The 17473-nt window shown below is 36.3% G+C and overlaps 1 protein-coding gene across 4 annotated transcripts in view; it reads left to right on the top strand.

Moving 5' to 3' along the window:
* The window catches only part of LOC150103934 (formin-binding protein 1-like), a 405525-nt gene that overhangs the window by 337478 nt on the left and 50574 nt on the right, over positions 1-17473 (top strand). For all 4 annotated transcript variants that reach the window (XM_090396622.1, XM_090396623.1, XM_090396625.1 and 1 more), the window contains exon 12: positions 12410-12582. In XM_090396622.1, the coding sequence (XP_090252748.1) occupies positions 12410-12582 (173 nt within the window). The remainder of the gene's footprint in view (positions 1-12409; positions 12583-17473) is intronic.

Below are 17473 nucleotides of genomic sequence, written 5' to 3' on the forward strand. Positions count from 1 at the left end.
GCAGCACCACTCTATGAGAGAAAAATCTAGCCCCCCCCCCTTTCTTAACCACATTCAGCTTCTAAGGATGTCCTCTTGTCCTTTCCCCACCCTCCATAAAATGAAAAATTCCATCAATTGAAATCCTGTATGATCCTTTCAGAAGTTTGTAAATCTCATTCATATCATCCTCCCCCTCTTTCTCCTTTTTGCTAGTGTCTTCAGTTTACACTCCTGATATCATTTTTCACACTCTCCTTTGTACTCTCTCTCTCTCCACAGTATCAGAATCACAATGGAAACCAGGAGACCATACCTGCACACAATAGTCCAAGTGAGGTCTTATCGAGGGCTTGTAAAGAGGCAAAATGACATCCTTGTCCTTACGTTTCAGCATTGCAATTATTATCCGAGTTGTATTTGCAATCTTTGCTAAATGGCTTCTGAACTTCGTACTATCATACTTATTTCAGTTTCCTATGTACTAACACTACAAGATCTTTAGCCTGATCACTTTCTCCTAGCATAATCCCACCAGTATAATACGACATTGGATATTTAATCACACCAAAGTGCATTGCTTTGCATTTACTGACACTGAACTAACATCCATTTGCCCATGCCCACAATTGAATAACAGTGCACTAAGCACTGATCCTTGTGATATACTACTGGTTAACTTACATCTTGCATACTCGCATTCCTTGTATACCACTTTTTGATATTATTATTATAATGGAATCTCCATAGAATCTGAAGACTCATACCTCTCCTTGAACCCATTAACAGGCAAAACACTCACAACTGACTCTGGCAACCTATTCCACTTATTCACCACTCTCCAAGCAAAAAAAAATCTAATCTTCACACCTTTATTCAACTTCCAGGGATAAGCCCCTTGTTCTGGTCCCTCTAGCAAAGTGCTGAAACATATTCCCTGCATCTCTCCTATAAAACCCTATAAGTAACTTAAATGTTTCTATCATATCCCCTCTTTTTCTCCTATCAACCAACTTCTGCAATCCATACACCTTCAGTCTATCCTCAAAAGGAACATTCCACAGGCCACTTGCCTCTGAATCCTCTCCACCACTTCATCATCCCTAAGAAACAAAGGGGACCAGACTTGAGCACAATAATCCAGATGTTGGCATATCAATGCCTTATAAAGAGGAATGACAACTTCCTTATCTTTATTTGTTAATGTGTTGTTCAATAACCAAGTAATCTTATGGGCTACCTTAGCAATATGTCCTCTAAACTTTAACTCTCTCTCTCTACCACCACCCCTAAATCTCTAGCTTCATCTGTTTCCTGGAATACACTGCCATCAATGTGATACACAGCTTGTAATCTATTTATCCCAAAATGCATAACTTTACATTTCAAGACATTAAACTGACACCCATTAACTTTTGCCAATACTGACAGCCTATTTATAGGTAGAGAACTATTACTCTACCTAATTTCACATCATCTGCAAACAACTGACTATTTCCTTTCAGGTTATTTCCTTAATCATTTATGGAAATAACCTGAACAGTAATGGTCCCAGCATTGAATGTTACGGCACACCACTAGTCACCTGTTTTCGCCTTGATTCTGCCCCTCCATATACCACTTTTTGATATCTGGCCAGGCAGCTATCCACTTAACCAGTGTCATATCCATCACCTTTTCTGAATCACTTAGGGAATTGAAACAACGTAGATCCGAATATAAATTAAATAATACTTTAATAGATATTTCCGATATTTCGGCAATGTCACATTGCCATTTTCTAAAGGAACTTACAAAAAGGCAGGTGCACACAGGCACTAACAATACAGTAACTGAGAATGAAGATATGAAGCTATCGTTCTCCTAGAAGTCCTGATGGTGCCCTCTGGCGGGCTAAGTAGGCATTCTTGGCCGTTGGGCTGAAGGTCTGCTGATGTATGCCTCCCAAATTTGGGGCAGTCGCATACAACCAAATTTGTTGAGGTTTGGAGAGTTTCTTAGGGCAGAGGCTGATTCCATAAATAATCTTTCGAATTTATATTTGCTCCAGTGTATTATTGTTGCTTTCTTCCACCATATTCTGTGGCAAGTATCCAGAGCATGGTCTGCAAGACCAGAATGGCTATACTTGTAAAACCGGATGTAGTCCTTGTGTTCAGAGATTCTGATATTCGCTGTCCTGCCTGTTTGGCCAAAGTACGACAGTTTACAACTGCAAGGGACCTGGTATACACCAGGTAGGTCTAGGGGAAGTGGTTGGTCTTTGGTAGAGCGGATAAGGGATGCCAATTTTCTGTAAGGCCTGTAACGGGAGGTGAGGTCATGTTTTTTTAGAATTTTGGTAATTTTTTCTGAGGTGCCTCGGATGTAGGGAATGGTGATGGATTTAGAGTAATCTTTTTTGTGGAGGGGGGGAGCGCTGTGGTTTGTAGGTTTTAATATTTTTTGGATTTTTTGGGGGGGGGGGTAGCCATTGGCTGAGAAAGTGTTGGGGATGTGATTTAGTTCAATGTTAAGGGCTATGTCGTTAGAACAGATTAGTTTAGCCCTGTTGTATAGTGTTTTTACCACTCCATATTGTTGTGAGGGGGGGGATTGTTGGTGGATGTATCTGCCTGTATGGGTGGGTTTTCTGTAAACTGAGAAAACCAAAGTTCCATCAGGCTGGCAGGTGACTAGTGTGTCTAGGAAAGGGAGGCAGTTGTTTTCCTCTTTTTCCAGGGTGAACTTGATTCTGGCGTGTTGGTTGTTTAAGTGTGTAAGGAAGGAGAGGAGTGTTTCAGAGCCATGTGGCCAAATAGCGAACACATCATCAACGTAGCGAAGCCATATGGTTGGTTTTTGTGGGGCAGAGGCTAAGGCTTTTTTCTCAAAGGTCTCCATAAAGAAATTGGCCAAGGGTGGGGAGAGTGGTGAGCCCATGGCTGTCCCCTCTATTTGTTTGTAGAATTTTCCCTGCCAAACGAAATAGCCTGAGTTCATTGTGAACTGAAATAGGGCTGAGATATCGGGGGAAAATTTAGCTTGGATTAGCTCTAAAGATTCCTTGAGTGGGACATTTGTGAATAAGGAGGAGACGTCGAAGCTGACCATTATGTCAGTATGTTGGAGTGTAACTTACTTAGCTACTTAGCCCGCCAGAGGGCACCATCAGGACTTCTAGGAGAACGATAGCTTCATATCTTCATTCTCAGTTACTGTATTGTTAGTGCCTGTGTGCACCTGCCTTTTTGTAAGTTCCTTTAGAAAATGGCAATGTGACATTGCCGAAATATCTATTAAAGTATTATTTAATTTATATTCGGATCTACGTTGTTTCAATTCCCTAAGTGATTTAGAAATGTATAACCAACGTATAAGCCTGTCTACGAGAATCATATCCATCACCATTTGTTCTAATTTGTGTAACAGAGCTCCATGTGGTATTCTATGTCAAATGCCTTTGCAAAATCCTGCAAAATCATTGTGTAGCCATTTCCTTTATCGACCTCAGCTGTTACTCTATTATAAAAAGTTAGTAAATTACTTAAGCATGACCGACCCTTCACAAAGCCATGTTGACCCTCGTACAGTATCATATTTTATCTACCCATTCTTGAATTCTCTTGTTTACCAATTTTTCTAGTACTTTTACCATACCTGAGGTACTGATTGGTCAATAATTTTCTACTGTAGTCTTAAAACCTCCCTTATGCAAAGGAATTATTTTGTCCTTTTTCCACTCTTTGGCACTATACCAGAGGTGAGACTTAAATTAAACATCCTAGTCAGAGGCATTGCCAGTTCCCTTGTGCAGTCTTGCAAACTCCTATCTGATATCTCATCTAATCCCACAGCCTTATTTACATTGAGATTCTGCAATATCCTAAGAACCTCGAGTTCATCCACCTCTGTTCTCACATTAGTGTTTGTCACATAGGTTAAATCCGTAACCTCGGTAAGATGATATATTCTTGCGAAGTTTTCACTTGTAACTCAACTATTTTATCTACTTTTGTCTCCTTGTGACCATCATCACTCATTAAGGTTAATCTTCCATGGTTATTCTTCCCCTTACTTGCCGCATAATGAAAGAACTCTTTGGGATTTCCTTTGGCCATCTTGGCTAATTCTTCTCACAATCTTAATTTGCCTTCCTTGCCATGCTTTGTCACCTTTCTTGCCTGAGCCTTGTACTATTCATGACTTTGCATCAGTTAAAATTGAAGGAGGTACAAGAAGATGGTTTGATGTTAAGTCAGGTGTGTGAAAGGATGAACATTAGCTCCACTGTTATTCATCAACTTTATGGATCACATTATGAAGGAAAGTGGTATATTAAACCTGATATCAAGAATGGAGATGTTAATATTAGCTCTTTAATTTATGCAGATGATGGTTTACTCTTAAATAAATTCAGGACAATCTGCAAGATTACCTTACAAAATTGAATAACTGCTGTAATAAATTTAGTATTAAAATTTCAGCATTAAAAAGGCAAAGACAATAAAAATAGGCAGAAACATTTAATTTAATTTGTGAAGATGACAAATTAAATTTTTGAAATAGACATAATTAGCAAAGCTGGTATGGTAGGAAGTCAACTGAATTGATTTATATGGAATAAGAGAGAGATTAGTGAAAACATTAAACTAGCTGTATACAAAAGAGTGTTCAAATCAATTTTAACTAATGGATCTGAGAGCTGAGTTAGAAATAAAACTCTTGATCAAAGACTGGAGACCACATATATGAGAGTCCTGAGAATGATTAGGAGACTGAACAGATGATCTGAACATCAATGTCAGTACCATATTAAAAACACGGCTATTAGGAAATTACTTAGCATTGTTAACAATGTCAGCCGTGTCTTAGCAGAACTTAGGTGAGAGAGAGGAAAGATTAGCTAAACAAGTGTTCTTTTGCCAGGATGGCAGGAAAAAGACTCAGAGGAAGACTGATAGGTGGATCGATACAGTAAAAAGTGCCTTAGAAAAGAGAAATATAAGATCTGATAATATTAGAATGTTGACAGATACTAATCTGGAGGAAAATTGTTGATAGGACGTTAGTAATTATGTAGTTTTTCATGTAGTACTATCATAAGATCCTGTACACCCCCATGAGGGTATATGTCAGAAATTTGACGACGATGAACTTACCAAAACTAAAAGTCAGCATGTAGCAACAAATACAGTTTTATGTTAGATGTGAGTAATTCAAATTCGTTATAAGCTTTTGTTTATTGTATGTTCAGTTTCCATGCTCTTTTTTGCATGTTGGATTAATGTTGCAGTTTACATTATGTCTATAGAGTGTAATAACATATCCATGGACTCGAAACTTTTTCTATCAGTGTTGCTGTAACAGCAGCATAAGATTTGCAATTCATTTCGTAGAATCTGATGTCTTTTCATTCAGATATCATGCAGTGATAGTGCTGATCCTTGCTTCTCTGGTATTTTATGTTTCTAGTATGCTTTTCATAGAGTTCAAAAATTTTCCTATCTATCTAATAGACAAGCTTAGGAACTGAAATTATTCATGACTTATTTTAACAGTTTTACAACACAAACTGAATTATAAAAAATATTTTTATTAACTGGCTTATACTTTGCTGGATTTCAAGCCAACATCTTCGTAGCACAAAATAACATGTTACAGTTTACATGTGACAAAGAGAAAGTCAACAGTTGAAATTGCAACAGACAAAAGATCTAAAGTCCTAATATGGTCCTTCTAATGTTGTAAAAAGGAAAGGTGTCCAAAACATGGTCTGCCTGTCCAGACTTGCCATAATAATAGTAACTAATATATTTTTTATGTTAAGGCAGATGTTAACAGAACTTGTCCATCCATAGCAGGCCAAGTCATAGTCACAAGGAACTTCATACATGCCAGGACATGCTAGAGAATGGAGTTTATACTTATTATTATTATTATTATTATTACGGGTATCTCCATGGAGTCAGTAGACTCATTGCGGGAGACCCAAACTAGCAAAACAATATCTGTCATATCTCTTCTTGAATTCATTTACAGACGAAGAGCTCACAACTAAGTCAGGCAATGAATTCCACTCATTCACCAACCCTCCAGGCAAAAAACCTTGTTCTGACACCTTTGTTAACCACACTCTTCTTTAATTTCCAGAGATGACCTCTTGTTCTTCCATCACTATCACACAGCTGAAACATTTCCCCTGCATCAATCCTATAAAAACCTTTTAGTAATTTGAATGTTTCTATCATATCCCCTCTTCTTCGCCTATCAACCAATCTCTGCAATCCACAAGCTCTCAATCTATCAATGTAGGGAGCATTTTTTATATCACTCACCAACTTGGTCACTCTTCTCTGAACCCTCTCCACAGCCTCCTCATCTCCAAGGAATCCAGGTGACCAGACCTGAGCACAGTAATCCAAATGTGGAAGTATCAATGCTTTATAAAGGGGAATAATAACCTCTTTATCTCTGGATGTCAGTGTGTTCCTCAACAACCAAGTAATCCTATGTGCAATCTTGGACACCTTAGCAATGTGTCCTCTGAACTTCATCTCCCTATCTACCAATACCCCTAAGTCCCTAGCCTCATCAATCTCTTGGAGTACCTTTCCATCGATGTAGTACACAGCTGGTAATCTTTTAATCCCAAAATGCATGACTTTACACTTTTCCACATTGAACTGACATCCATTTTCTTTTGCCCATTTTACCAGCTTATTTAAATCCTCCTGCAAACTTTCAACATCAGCTTGATTTTTTATTGCACTACACAACTTTGCATCATCAGCAAACAACTGAATATCTCCCTTTAAGCCGTTTCCTATATCATTTATATACAAATTAAACAACATTGGCCCAAGCACAGAGTCCTGAGGCACACCACTGGTCACTTAGATGAGCAGATCAGGGTTGCTAATTTAACAAATTAGCAACTCTGTTTTTTTCTTGTGTGTTTGAGGAGGAGGAAGTAAGAGGGCCATGTAGTGTTTTATTTATTGTAGGATCTGTTGCCACTAGCCAGGAAGGTATAACAAAAATATTTAAGTTTTGTGCTGCATCATTAGAACAAAGTAGCATTAGCTCTGTGTGTAAGTGTTTTTTGACCATTCTGTTGGATGGGATGATGATGTGATTGTTTATCTTCCTGTGTATTAGCTTTCAATAAATCGAAAAAAGATAGTGAATTATCTGAAAACCAAGTGACTGATGTGTCAAGAAAAGGCAAACAGTTATTAGATTCTTTTTTCTACTGTGAAGTAAATTTTGGAGTGTTGGCTGTTTAGGTAGGTAACCAAGGAATCCAAAGTGACTTGCATGTAGTGCCAAATGGCAAACCATAGCATAACCACAATGGGCTTATATGTAGCTGTGGTGTTTTGTTTTCAAAGTGTTCCATGTAAACATTAGCTAAATGGGGGGGCGGCTCTGCAGTACCATTAATCTGCTTGTAGATTTTTCCTTGTCATGTAAAGTGACCTGCATACACAGTAAATTTGAATAATTTGAAGATATCCTTAGGGAAATTAGACTTTATGAAATCACAAGTCTCTTAGTAGTACATTAGTATATAAAGAAGTGACGTTGAAACTACCCATTATGTCTGAATTTTTAAGGATATGATTTTTAACTAGTGATTTGAAATGGACCAAATTTTTTATAAAGTAGAGGAGTTGCTAGTAAAAGGGGACAAGCGACTTACCTAACTGTTGAGCAAGTTTATGAGTAGGTCTGTTTATGCTGTCAACTATACTGTGCAGAGGAATATTAGATTTGTCAAAATTCTTCAAGTGCTTGCTTTTAAGTTTCATGAATATTTCTTTGCCAAATCTTTGAAGATGTATAATAGGGTGGTCCATAGTTTAGGATTTAAAACAGTAAATAGTACTTCATGTTGAGCCATTATAGTGCTGTTTAACTTGGTAAGCTCTATGCAAGTAGAGACAGTTTCTTCCTGTAGGAGCATTAAACTCACCTGTCAGTAAATAATAATGTGCCTTAGCCAAACATAACTTTTCTTTGAGAAAAGCAGGAAAAATATTATTATCATGGCATCATATGAGGAAGGCTAACCTGCTCTATTGTCCGTCCAATTTCGGTTTCAACTTAATGAACTGTCACGCTTTCCATACCTAATCTCTGTGGAGGTTTATCAATCTAGTAGACAAGCTTAGGTGTTGAACATTATTCATTTAATGGTATTGCAACACCAAATGAACTAATTTTAGCTAACTTTTACTTGGAACCAATTATATATTTGGTTTAATCCTTTATCCAAGTGTAAACAAACAAAGTTTGCACCTGAAGTATTTTGTTTGGACTGGGGCAACTCGTGCTAAAGGTGGAGTAAGTTCTGATCACTTGCCTTAGTATCTCCCATAATGCAAAGCACATCTCCTTGCAAACATGTATAATGCTATGCATTAAGGGAAGGGCCACTATCCAGACCAGTTTCAACCTTTATTGAGGTCTCATCAGTGGGAGCCAGACCCCGAGGTGGTGATACTAAGGTGGAAGTAATGTAGAAGTCATATCACCATATACCAGTTGCCAAAAGGTCTCAATGCTGTATTATTAAAATTCTCTGAATTAGAGATAGTTATGAAAGTTTTTTCATTTGGCTATGCTACAATTATATATTTGGTTTAATCCTTTATCCAAACGCACATAATGCAAACCACATCAGTCTGGGTAGTGGCCCTTCCCTTAATGCATAGCATTATACATGTCCACAAGGAGATGTGCTTTGCATTATGGGAGATACCAGGGCAAGTAATCAGAACTTACTCCACCTTTACCACGAATTTCCCCATTCCTGAAAATATTTCAGGCATAAACTTTGTTTGCTTACACTTGGTTAAACCAAATATATAATTGGTAGCATTGTCAAGTGAAAAAACTTCCATCAACTATCTCTAATCCAGAGAATTTTAATAATAAGGTGTTGACACCTTTTGGCAACTGGTATATGGTGATATGACTTCTGCATTACTTCCACCTTGGGGTCTGGCTCCCACTGATGAGACCTCAATAAAGGTCTAAACTGGTCTTGGGTAGTGGCCCTTCCCTTAATGCATAGCATTATACATGTCCACAAAGAGATGTGCTTTGCATTATGGGAGATACTAAGGCAAGTGATCAGAATTTACTCCACCTTTACCACGAGTTGCCCCATTTCTGAATATACTTCAGGCTCAAACTTTGTTTGCTTACACTTGGTAAAGTTACCAACCTAAATAGTCAACACTCCAAAATTCACTTCACAGTAGAAAAAAAAAAAATCTAAAAACTGTTTACCTTTTCTTAACACATTAGTCGCTTGGCTTTCAGATGGTTCACTATCTTTTTCCATTTATAGAAAGCCAACACACAGAGGAAGATATCTACATAAACAGTCACATCATTATCCTGCCTAACAGAATGGTATTCTTTCTCTTTTCAATAGCTATGAGAATATTTTGCCACTTTGCTGATATTTATTTTCTATGACTTACCAAACTCTTCCCATGACTTTTGTTTAGCTAGTTTTACACAGTACTTCACTTTCTTATATTTTTCTCTGTATTCTCTAAGAGTACAAGCTGACCACCTACTTGCCAGGAATTTTCCATATACTTTCTTCTATTTCTGGACTGCCTCTTTAACTTCTTCAGTCCACCATAGAGTTCTGATTTTTCTGTCCTTACAGACAATCTCACCACATGCCTCTCTGACTGAATTAAACAATGTTTTCTTCAGGGTTTGCTATTGAAACTCCAAACTTTGGTTCTTGTTTTCAAACTTTTTCATTTTTTTCTTCAATTATGTTTGTGTATTTGAGTCTACAGTTCACCTCTGAAAGCTGCTCAACTTCGATTCATTTTAAAACTTTCTTACACACTGTTCTTTTCAGTATGAAATTTAATTTCATTCTGCTCAAAACAATATTTTAACTTGCTCTTTATCTTATTTCTTGCATCTTCTCTCCATGTGAATTTGTGCACATTTTTATGTTGGAACATGGTATTAGTAATAACTAATCCATGTTCTGAACAGAAATTAAGCAGATATTTACTATTATTATTAGTTTTGCACTTTTCTCCAAATATTTCCAGAATCTTTCTATATGTTTGGTAATCATTTCCTACTCTGCTGTTTAGATCTCCAACAAGACCCAACTTTTCCTTTTTCATTGTGCCAGCTGACTTCTCTAACGGCTCAAAAAATTCCTCCATTTCTTCTTTGGTTGACCCTTCTATGGGACCATAAGCACAAATAATCCTCATTGTGTAGTTCCCCATTCTGATATTTGCCCACATCACTGTACTTGATATTGCCTGCCATTCAAGAAGATTATCCTCAAATTTAGTGTTAATACTATAGCTATTCCCTGTTTTCTTTGATTGTTATTGCCTGAATATGACATTTTGTATTTGTTGCTTAGATTGTTGCTTAGAAAATCTCACCTGTTTTTTGTTGTCTCTGTGTCAGTTATGCCTATTTTGTCAATCTGGTACTTATCCAATTCTTCTGCTAGTTCCATTTCTTTTCTGTTGATGCTTCTTACATTGATAATATAATGTTGAGCCTTGCTAATGTTGAGTTGGGATGTCTTCCAGGATTTGTTCCATAGCTAATTTTGCGCTGTTTTCTGTGACAAAAACAACAAGTCCTTTGTTTAACCGGGTGACACCTCACCCGGCATGAAATTCTGTCATGTTGTACCATCATTTTATATTGTGGTTTAAGCCAGCAAGAATAAAATTTGGTCGGCTGAATCTCAAATTGCCAGCGCATCCTTGTTCATTCAGTATCTGGGTAGATACCTTACAGGGTGCACTGCAATGAGGACATTAGGTCAGAAGCCCTGGGTGGTTCTCTGCATGCCTTAAAAGGCTACGTGAAGGTCTCCCTCCAGTTATACATCTTTGACCCTTAAGCACTCCTCTAAGAAACACATGTAATCATATCTATGTGCAGTAATCTAGATGAGGCCTCATAAAAAATTATTTGTTTTTATGAGGCCTCTGTATCTCTTCCAGCTTAACTGACAAAGTTGTAAGAGATGCAGAAGTATTTGTTATAAACAATGATCTAACACTAATTATCTGATTACTAGCCAGAATACTAGATAACACTTTCTCTCTCTTTCTCCTCCTTCCCACCAACCCCCCCACTCCCAGTTATCTTTTCAAATATACTGTAGATGCCATTTGCACTCTTGGTAACCCAAACCACGACCTTGTACAAGTTTTCTCTACCACACTATACTTTTTACAACCTTATGCTCTTTGCAATGATAGCAATACCAAATGAAATAATTTCCATGATTAGACTACTGCTTCTGCAAAGCACACACCTTTTCGGATGTATATAATTGTTATGCATTATGGGAGAGGACACTACTCAGACTGGTTTCAACCTTTATTGAAATCTCATCAGTGGGAACCAAACTCAGAAGATATACTAAGGTTGAATTAATGCAAAAAAAGATTTCCCATATACTCGTACAAGTAGCAAAAAGATGTATCATCAGAGATAGATGTAGAAAGCTTTTTCTGGCTCCCACAGATGAGAATGAGACCTCAATAAAGGTAGAAACTGGTCTCAGTAGTGGCCCTTTCCATAATGCATAGCATTATGCACATCTGAAAGGAAATGTGCTTTGCATTATAGGATACTAAGATAATTGATGTGAAGTCATCATCCTTTATATACAAGTAGCATAGTCATGAAGATACTTTACATGCAAACTTTGTTGGTTTACACTTGGATAAAGGGTCAGACTAGAATTTAATTTCTTGCAGTTTTAACTTACACTGTAAAATGTTGTACTAGGTTTTAGTATTAATACCTTAAGGCCTTTATATAAATGTAGCATACTTTTTGAAAGATGCTAAACTTTATTTTTCAAAAATTAAATGTTTGCATCTTATCAGTCTATTCCTCCTTTAATTGAAGATTTGTTCTATGCCATAATTAATAATAATCACCCTCCCTTAGCATATTAGGTTCATTGGTCAAGTCACTTTCATTATGTTACTTTAAATTTGCCAAATAGTAATGCTATGTTCATCAGCAATTTATCAGCCAAATTTATGATCTGTAATGATGTAATCTGATTGCTTTTTTTTTTTGCTGTTGAGGTTTTTTTTTTTTTTTATTGGTTGTGAGAATGGCACAACATTATTTAGCAGATGTTCAAATAGTATATATATATATATATACATATATATAAAAATTAAGATGGATGTCTGAAGATGATAATGAGGAATATTTAAATTGCTTATCTTATTTGTTCTGCTTTAACATCTCATAAAATCCAGCGTTCAATTGAATATCATACAGTTGATATGATTCCTATAATTATTTTTTAATTTGCACTTTTCTTTTATTGATTTTGATTTTTTTTTTTATTTTAAAGCTTTTGAAATATTTATTTCATATTTTTTCATTGCATGATGTTTAGAATTACTTAGCAGAAGCAGAAGGCAAAGCTGGAACTCCAAATGCACAAATACGAAGTAGAAATAGTGTTTCTGAAGACTCCTTATCAAGAAGTGCTTCCGAATCAAGCATGAATAATCCTAATAATAATAATAATAAAATTTCAGCACCTAGTACTCCAGTACCACATCATGGGTAAGCATTCCAGACTAGGTTCAAAAGTTATGTATCTGTATATGCATGCATTACTCCATTCACTTTGAAACCACATTATTATTATAATATTATGTATTTCTGTATTGGATTATGGCATATTTTAATCCTTAATCATTGAATTCATATATATATATATATATATATATATATATATTGTAATGTCTGTGGATAAATACTTTGGCCACATTTTTTCTGGAAAGGAAACTTAGCTCCAATATTTATCAGTAATTGATAGAGAAACTTCATTATGCATTTGGGGGTGAGAATCTTTTTCAGCCAATTTCAGAGAACTTTAAATTACATACATGCCTAAATGGTGGATGAACCCTCATTTGTCCCCAGTCATCCTTTTAAACATACTACATGAGTTTGTGATGAGTGAGCTATTTTGGACAATGTTTCCTTCAAGAAGGCTAGTCGATGTACCATGGTTGATTGCACAGGTCTAGCCCATACTTGACATAGCAGTTTTTTCCAAGAATATTTCTTTGGGTTGAGATTGAGACTTAATTTTCCTTATATCACATCCGTTGTTCCTACAGTATGACATGGTGTATTGTTATGTTAAAAGAGATTTAAATCTGCCTGTCTGGTTGGCCAAGCAGTTAGCATCCCGTTCTCCAACCAACAGGTGGCAGGTTTGAATCTCACCATAGTCATGGATATTTGTGATTGTCTTTAGGTGGAAGATGAATTTCATTGCCCGGTCTGAGACCATCTCTCTGCTTATTGGAGGCCTGAAGTGGCTGAAAAGTTCCAGGTTTGGTCTCTAGAGCAGGATTTCTGGACAATGTAAAAATAAATTTAAAAAATTACAAAAAAAATATATAAAATTAACAAAAATTTGAGGGGTGGGGGGAACCTTGCCTACCCATGGTACAAATGTACTGTAGGTTTAGTAATAACCTTTTGTGGGGTGTTAACCACAAAAAAAAAAAAAAAAAAAAGTTGACGCATTTTATTATCAGAAAGTAGTGTTGTGTATTCATCTTTCTAGGCACTACAGCCAAAGATATGTCAATACCAAAAGAAACATTTCCAGATAACTATACCTCTGCCACCAAATTTCACTGTTGTTATGACACACAATGAAGAAATAAATTGGACTCAAACAGATGAAACTGAAAACCTTTGGAAAACAGGAAAAGAAATATTAATTAACCTGGCAAGGGAAACTTTAGACATTTAGATGAGACCCAATAATTAATGGGTAACATCTTAAATTTTAGAAAAATGTGAAGAAAAAAAATAAACAGACATACCTCAGAAGAAAACAAGAAGAAATACAAACAATTCAGAAACAAAATTGATAAACTCTGCAGACAGGCTAAAGAAAACTAGCTAAACAAAAAAGCAGAAAAATGCAATGAGGCATATAAATACCATAACTCAATTATTACATCATAGATAAATCATTACATAACACAAATAAAGAAATTACAAAAAACTTTTCACCACTACCTCTAACAATGATCAACCATCAGGGCAAGGAAACAGGAAATCCAAATGCAATAAAAGCAATATGGATGGAAAACTACCAAGAAACCTTTAAGAATGAAAGCAATAACTACCTAATAACAAAGCCCCACACTAACTCAAGATATGACACCTTAATGAAGTGGAGAATGCTCTAAAGCAGCGTTTCTCAACCTTTTTAAGCCCAAGTACCAGTAAAATGCCTAAAACAATTCTATGGACCACTAAGTTATATATATTTTTTTTAAATGTATGTGGGGATTACCAACATTTACATATACATTTACAACATATACATATTATATTTACATACAATATTTACATATTACATTTATATATTTATATACAACATTTTACATATATATAATCATTTACAAATACATATGGAAACATAATTAAGTTGGAAGTAAACGATTAAAAGTGTATCATCATTGAACAAAGTTTTAATTTTTATTAAACAAATAAAGGTATCAGTTTCCGATTTGCTGTAGGCAAATGAATGGGTATGTCAGTGCCATCCTGCTGAAATCCCCATTTATCTGCCCACACTCATTAAGCTCACCCCACAACATTTTTAGCACCGTTGGTACCATGGGCAAATGAACAGGGAGTCAGTGCCATCCCACTGATCTGCCCACAATGACGTTTATCTTTAATCCCAATTCATCTACCCACAGCAATTTTATATGTCATCCCATGAAGCTAGCTCCACAACAATTTTTATCTTCACGCACTCTCTGATTTGACCTGCAACATGTAAACTGTTCTGTTCGCTAATTGCATTGTGAGACAAAGGAAAAATGTTGTTCTTATCTTACTCCATTCATCATAATACTGAATACGAACTTGACACCTGGATTCCATCATGGATGACATCATATGTCCTGTCTAAACCATCCCCTGCATATACCCAAAAATTTCACTCAGAACATCCCAAAGCCATTAATGCCTCCACACACACACACATCCGGCCGATACAAATCACCTTATTTCCCTGAGGAGTTTTCCATGACCAGCAAAAAAAATTTAAGACATCCTGTTATATGAGGTCATTCCCGATATCTATAAACAGTCCAACCCACGATGTCATTCGCAAAGTGCCATCCACATGGTCGGGCACATTTTCCAGCCAGCGACCCTATGCCATATATACTATATGCGTGTGATTTGTACTAATCATGTTATGTTGGTGGTTTTAATTATATCCGTCCTGTTTTATCCAGAGGCACAAACAACAGTGGCCATTGTAAATCTGGCAGATTGATTAATCATGTGGTGGTTTTATTTATATCTATCCTGTGTGCTGCTTGTATTCATTACGTTGTGATGTGTGTTTCTGTACAATCCATGACCGTACGGATATTGTTGTCTGCATGCGACAGATTCAGTGTGCTCAGCCACATATTCCCGCAAGCAATTGTACAAGATATGAAACTTTGCTAAATGGGACGCAGCTATCCTCCTCACCAGCAGAGCCTCACCGTGACATCACTTTGCGTAACTTTTGTTTCATCCCCGATTTTTTCCAAATTTGGAAATGGATTAATTTCAAAACCAGTACCAAGAATAATCGGAAACTGTAGTCCAAATAAATAATATGATATAATTATGTTACTGCTTACTTTTAATGAGATGGTTCAGCTTCTCAACCTTTGCAGAATCGCTGGATATCTGGCTCAATATTGGTCAACTTCAGTTGAACATCGGCATACACATACACACACACACACACACACACACACACACTAAGACGATTTCTGTATATCATTAATTCTGCGACCCACAGTGTCATTGAAAGAGGAGTCAAATCGACATCTTTTAGTAACTTGTTGCCAAACATAGTTTTTACCACATCTTTTATAGCTGGAAGTAGTAAATTTTCCCTGATAGAATGAGGTTTCCCTGTTTTTATTTGAAGGAGTGAAAATCCCTTCTCACAAAGGCAGGTTGTAGAAAACTGCATGACGATTTTCAGTGCTTCTTTAGATAATGTGGGAAATTCACTTCTCACTGAAGGCAAGATCCAGAATCGAGCCAAACCAAGATCACAGAATTGCATTTTGAGCCCACTGTCACTTGAAAGCTCAATTAACTGTTCTTTTTTCAATAGCGAAGGGTCATTTTCATGACTATAAGCCTGAAATAGATCTCGAATCCACAGAAATTTCTTATAAAAGTTATTCGGAAAATATGTTTCAAAATTCTGTTTCAGGGTTTTGAGGTGGTCACAAACTCTTTCCAAAAACTCAGAATCAACAAACAAGATTATTTTCCACTAAAAAGGATTCCAATGGAAAAGGTGCAAATTATCTGTCTTTTGCATAACTAATGCACAACATCAGTTTTTTTTTTTTTCTCGAATGCCTTTATTTTGTCGTAGGCATCAAGAACAGCTAAAGAATTTCCCTGAAGGGAGAGATTTAGTTCATTTAATTTCGAAAAAAATGTCTGAAAGGTAGGATAGTGTTGATAACCATGCTTCGTCAACATGGAGTGATGCAAAATTAGAATTACATTCATTTACAAATAGTAAAACTTCGTGCCTTAATTGAAAGCTTGTTAATACTTTGTGCCAGGAAATCCAGTGAATTCCAGAATAAAACAAAAGTTGTATATATTCACTGTCCATTTCATTGCAGAATACTGAAAATAACCTGTTATTTAGCAGTCGAGCCTTAATAAAATTAACTAGCTTTACAGCATTGTATAGCTCAGTTTTAAATTCTGCTGACATTCCTTTGGAGGCCAACCTTTCCCTATGTATGAAACAATATACTTGATTCATATCCGGAGTCACTTCCTTGACCATAGAAACAACTCCCAAGTATGCCTGCCTGTAAGGGTGCAAGCTCTTCCGAAAACAGAAGCCCATGCATTTTTCCCACTGGATCCCTTTGTGTATTTTGTAATTATTGAGAAAGATTTCTTCTCCAGTTGTTAAGGATGACAAAGTTCTACAAAACAGAATATTGTCATGAATGTTGTTATCATGCGCATATGTTACATAGCATATTAACTGCGCATCATCTGTAATGTCGGGGGTCTCGTCTATTTGTAATACATAATAAGGGCTCTTCTTAACTCTTTCGATTAACTGAGATTCTAACTTCTACGTCACCTGCCATATCATTAATTTTGTGAACCGACAGTGTCATTTGAAAAAGGAGTCAAATCAACATCTTTTAGTAAATTGTTGCCAAACATGGTTTTACCACATCTTTTATAGCTGGAAGTAGTAAATTTTCCCTGATAGATTGAGGTTTCCCTGTTTTCGCTATGTGCAAACTTAAGAGAAAAATGCTTAGAGTTGCTATTAATCGAACGCATGGCCGAAAGTACATCTTTCCCATGATTTAATGTTGCTAAGCGTCGCTGAAATTGGCTTTTTTTTTTT

Source organism: Typopeltis vanoorti, chromosome 8 (assembly GCF_054136105.1).
Source record: "Typopeltis vanoorti isolate ZY-2024b chromosome 8, IOZ_Tvanoo_1.0, whole genome shotgun sequence".
NCBI classification, from domain to species: domain Eukaryota; kingdom Metazoa; phylum Arthropoda; class Arachnida; order Uropygi; family Thelyphonidae; genus Typopeltis; species Typopeltis vanoorti.